Genomic DNA, 5,744 nt, shown 5'->3' on the forward strand with positions numbered 1-5,744 from the left:
AAGATCCATTTCCTAAGGGTTTGGCCACACAAGCTTTTGCTCCCCTTGAGTTGGTGCAAAGTGTCATTCTCCACTCCTTCATTTGTAGGGGCCAAGTATGTGCTCACCTTTATTGATGGTTTTTCTAGGCACACATGGGTGCACTTTTTGAAGTAAAGGATGAGTTTCTTTGGCATTTTATGACCTTGCATTTGTAGAGAAATAGTTGAGAATAGAACCTTACTTGAGATGGCCAATTGTAGCTTCAGTCTAGGTCCATGGCTACAACATTTCAGGCAGAGGTTTTCAATTGAGGCAACTACATTAAGAAGCATATGCCTCACAAGCTAGTGCAGAATATGACTCCCAAGGAGGCTTGGTCTCATTTCAAGCCCAAGGTGTCATTTTTTTAGTATTTGGCAGTGATGTATGGACATTCATTCTAGATGGTAGGCACAAGACAATGGAGAAGAAGAGTCAATGGTTCATCTTTGTTGGCTATTGTGAGGATGTGAAGGGTTGTTGTTTGTTTGATGCTATCATTTGAGAGGTATATATTTTTCATGATATTTATTTTGGAGATTCTTTTACACAGGGGCTTCATTAGCTAGGCAATATTATATCATGTGCATTCATATTGGAAGGTTTAATATGTTGAAAAGTGAGAACTATATATTGCGTATCTAGTGAAAATAGGGGGAGTTTTAATTTGGGTTATGAAAAAATATAATATTTGGTGAAAATAGGAGGGGTTTTAATTCAAGTTGTGTATTGGGAGGGGGTGACAAAAAAGTAGTTTAGAGTAGTATTTTTTGAGAATAGGGGGATTCTTTAGTATGCCATGAACGCACATGATATAACCGAGGTTCACTAAGTGAAGCCTCTGTGTTCTTTCACCCTAATGGATTCCCCATCACAAGTCTCTACCTCCCCTCTTCCTAGTTATTCTTCAGAAGATGTTTTTCTTCCACAGGATGATGGTGATGATTATTTTGATGATGTTGTTCCTGATGATGATGGTATTGATCTAGTTGTTGACATTACTCCACCTTCTCCTTCTCCTCCACTTGCACCCCATCGACCCTTATAGGCTCATACACTTCTTGAGGATGTTGGAACTGCTGTAGGTGATCCCATAGCTACACGCTACACTTGTTCCCACACTTCAGGTGTTTAGGAAGCTAAAAATCATGTGTTAAAAGAACATGAGTAAAAAATTTACATAAATATTGTGTTATGTGTTGATTTCTCTTGTTCTATATTTCTTCTCGATTGTATTTATTTACATAAAATTGCAATATTTCTTTGTTTATCTACTAGTTAATTTTAGATTATCAATTGAATTCCATCTTTTTAGTTTATAGTTATTTATCTTCATTTCTAATGATTGACTTGTGAAAATGCACCCTCTTGGATTTTAGAAGGAGACTCCTTGAGTATAAAAAAACGATTATAGAAATATTTAAGTCAACATCTTTGATACAATTTTAAAAATTGTAATATATAACTAAACCATTTTACTCACACATATAAAATAAAAAATATAAATAAAACTAATAGTTATTCTATTTTTTATAATAATATACTATACAAATAATCTTAAAATAATATATTTCAATACAATTTCTCCAAATTATCATATTAAAAATTAACTCCCTAAAACTAATACAAATTTGAATAAACATTTTAATACTAATACATTATTAAAATAACTTTATTACAAAATTTAAAAAAACTTCCAATAAAATATACAGATTTCACCATTACTAATTACCTTAAAATAACCCGTTTAAAGGTAAAAGCCTTTCAAAGAACAACTGAAATTTCAAGCGAAGAGAAATCATCAAAGGCACTGTAGAAGGCAAAAACTTGAAAGATGCATGTGTAATTTTATGTTATACTTATGTCTGGTTTACTTCGTCTTTACAGCTTTGGTAGAATAACCTAGAAGCTTCGTTCTACCTTGAGACTTGTGTGTCAATTCAGAACCCGAGGATTCGTTCTCAACAAAAATTATGAATTGAAAAGTGAATGTGTTCCACCAAGACAAAACGTAGACGTGTTATCCCTGACCAGAGCTTTCTTTATGGCTATCAAACAGCATAAAGAATCTTGTTATGTATGAATACACTCTGTACAACAGAGTGAAATTGAAGTCCTGAAAAAACAGTTCTCCCTGACAGTCTAAAACAGCTAATAAACACAGTAAAATACAATTATTTTGGGCTTCTGACAACTAAAGTAACGTTCCCTCTGCCCATCTTTTCAAGCACACGCACGCAGCCTGCAGAAATTTGACTCGACCGGTTAAAACTGGAGAAGGCAGTTTCACCTTTAAATACCACTTTATTAGTGTGAATCCGCCGCCGCATGCAAATTCAACGCTGATCTCTATAAAAGTGAAACGCGTTCCAACTCATCCATACAACGCACCTATTAACGGCCTTCTCCGAATGGATTCCTTAATCCCATTCCTTACACAAGCCTTCCTGTATATATAGGGGACATATTTCTCTACTGCCATTGCAACTTTGCTCGTTGATATTTTACTAGTAGAGCGTCTTCACTTCATTTCACAATGGAACTATTGCTATGTTTCCTACTCCTAAGCCTTGCACTGTCATTCTCCCACCTTGTTTCTGCAAGTTTTCATGATCAATTTGACATCACATGGGGAAATGGTCGAGCTAATATACTCGAGAATGGCGAATTGCTCAACGTTTCTCTCGACCAGACCTCAGGTATATAAAATATCCATATTAACTTTTACTTCCTGCAGATGAGTATGCTGAGCTGACCTTTTATCTTTTCCTCTGTCTGAACACAGGTTCTGGGTTCCAATCGAAGAGAGAATTTCTATTTGGCAAGATTGATATGCACATTAAGTTGGTGGCGGGTAACTCGGCAGGCACTGTTACTGCATACTATGTAAGTCTTGTCTATTGTAGCCCTCAAATTAATGGCAATGGCTACGCAGCGGACAAAATGGCCCGCCCATGCCATGCCTTCCCTTTTCCATGCCCCCATGACATACGATCCCCGTCCCCTCAAACGGTCCAATCACTGGGCGATGCGCAGGGTATAAGTCTTGAGCATTAAAATTTTATTTTTATTATTAACTTTTACATTTTATTCAAACTTGTGTAAAAATTTAAAGTTATAGTTTGAATTAAATTTTTACACAAGTAAAAATTTCACATAAGTAAAAATTTAATTCAAATTATAACTTTTTGCTCAAATTTATTTGTGTAATTTTCTCTCAAGAATGACATCTTCTAAAGTTCAATCTTCCAATATTAAACAAATTAAATTTCTCAAGAATGACATCTTCTAAAGTTCAATCTTCTTTTATTCTTAATATTTTTAGAATAATTAAACATATAATATATGATTATAACATTTATATATATAAATTCAAAAATAATTATACTTATTAAGAACTTCTTACTTTTAATGTTTTTAATATGTAATTTTTAAAAATAAAATAATAATATTATTAAAATTTAAATTAATATATATCTTAAAAACACAATATATTATGGATGTTTTAGTTCATAATAACTATTAAAATAAATAAATACAAATTAACATTAAAAATTAAACAGATGACTTATTATTAAAAAAATAAATATATAATTTAAAAATTAAACTATTATTTATCTAATGTATTTTAAAAAGTTATAAAATAATGATATTAAAATTTACATATATATTAAAATCAAATAATTATATATTATAATACAATTGTATTAAAATAAATAAAAATAAAAAACTTAAATATATAACTTATTATTAAAATAATAATTTAATAAAAATAAAACAATAAAAAGAAAAAATAAATAAAACATAAAAACATAAACAATAAAAATAAAATTTTAAAAGAAGTTAAAACTTAAAACAATATAAATTAAAACATTAAAGGTTAATAATAAAAATAAAATTTTAATGCTCATCAAGACTTATACACCTTGCGGAGAGCCCAGTACAGTGATGTACGGTTTGATTGGACCGTTTGAGGGGACGGGGTTGTATGGCATGGGGGCATGGAAGAGGGAAGGCATGGCATGGACGGACCGTTTTGTCCATTGCGTAGCCATTGTGTATGGCATGGGGGTATGGAAGAGGGAAGGCATGGCATGGACGGACCATTTTGTCCGCTGCCTAGCCATTGCCCAAATGGCAAATGGATAGCCTGGTAGTTTTGGTTATAAATAAGAGAAGGCTTATAAAATATTTGGTGATGATCTGGTGCAGCTGTCATCACAAGGGGATACGCATGACGAAATTGACTTCGAGTTCCTCGGTAATCTGTCTGGAGATCCCTATATTATGCACACCAATATTTTTTCTAATGGAAAAGGTAACCGCGAGCAGCAATTCTACCTCTGGTTTGACCCCACAGCAGACTTTCACAAGTACTCTGTGACATGGAACCCACATCAGATTTTGTATGTAGCCACAATATTGCTCTTTCTCGCCTTTACTTGACCTTTGCAATCTTAAAGACATGCTCATAATTATAATTATTAACGACTAATATACCGGTGGTAATGTGCAGGTTTTCTGTGGACGGAATTCCGGTGAGAGTGTTCAAGAACAGCGAACATTTGGGTGTGCCATATCTAAATAATCAATCGATGAGAATTTATTCGAGCCTGTGGAATGCAGACGATTGGGCAACCAGAGGCGGTGCAGTGAAGATTAACTGGAGCAAATCCCCCTTTGTCGCCTCTTACCGAAATTTTAATGCTCGGACTTGCAGTAAGTCTATTGATTGCTCTACAAATTCTTGGCATAGTGAAGCAGCATTGGATTCGAGTAAAGGGCAGAAGCTTCAATGGGTTCGTAAGAATTACATGATTTATGATTACTGTTCGGACACGAAAAGGTTTCCACAGGGCCTTCCTGCTGAATGCACTCACTAGACGTCCATATGATTTCAAACATGAATGGCCTGTCCACAGAACAGAGAAGATTCTGCCAATTCTTTATTAATGTGTCACTCCAATTATTTCGATCTTTCATTCTTTATAGAGTAATAAGCCTCTATGAGCCACTGATTATTCTATAACATTTTCATGTCCAATCGATCGTTTTCAATTAATCTCATATTTCCAAAGTTATACAGAACTGATGGTTGAAACATGGTGTTTTTTAAACCGTAAATGGTATAACATTTGGTGATAGTTTTCAATTTAACTTTCTCTAATGGGCGTCAACTTGGTTTTGTTAAATAAAAAGGATTAAATTATATTAAGGAAAGAAAACTTACCTTCCTTTGCAGTATAATGACTTTCAAATAGCCATAGCTATCAGTAAAGCTACAAGGAAAAATCCAAAGTGGTATCAGAAAATAGAACATAAAAAGAGGTACATAATCTATGTTAAGATCGGATTCTTAATATAACATAAAATGAAGGGATTAGGCCAGGTCTTCATGAAGCAACTGAAAGAGTACCTTGGTTCTAGCCAAGGGTAAAGAAGCCTAGTTAATGCCATCCACTTATTAATATTCCATATTTTTAATGAATCAGTCCGCTCTCTCAAATATGAGAAAATGAAATAGAAAATTAGGAACTAGACATAAAATTCACTTAATAATGAACGCAAATGATCATAAAAGATTGTTAGAAATCTCTTTATTCAAAAGAGTACTCAAAATCATAGAATCTAACTTACAAATCAAACTGATCCCCGAACCATTTTACGGAAGATTTGGGTGCACAAAATAATGCTATAAGATTGAGTATCCACTCTTTAGCTCA

At 33.5% G+C, this 5,744-nt stretch overlaps 1 protein-coding gene across 1 annotated transcript; it reads left to right on the top strand.

Moving 5' to 3' along the window:
- Window positions 1-2,644: 2,644 nt before the first annotated feature.
- On the top strand, window positions 2,645-4,904 carry LOC131032088 (xyloglucan endotransglucosylase protein 1-like). Its single transcript, XM_059219441.1, has 4 exons — window positions 2,645-2,720; window positions 2,807-2,907; window positions 4,234-4,367; window positions 4,538-4,904. The coding sequence occupies exons 2-4, from the start codon at window positions 2,854-2,856 to the stop codon at window positions 4,902-4,904; spliced, it is 555 nt and encodes a 184-aa protein (XP_059075424.1). The 5' UTR covers window positions 2,645-2,720; window positions 2,807-2,853.
- Window positions 4,905-5,744: the final 840 nt, after the last annotated feature.

Source organism: Cryptomeria japonica, chromosome 4 (genome assembly GCF_030272615.1).
Source record: "Cryptomeria japonica chromosome 4, Sugi_1.0, whole genome shotgun sequence".
Classification (NCBI taxonomy): domain Eukaryota; kingdom Viridiplantae; phylum Streptophyta; class Pinopsida; order Cupressales; family Cupressaceae; genus Cryptomeria; species Cryptomeria japonica.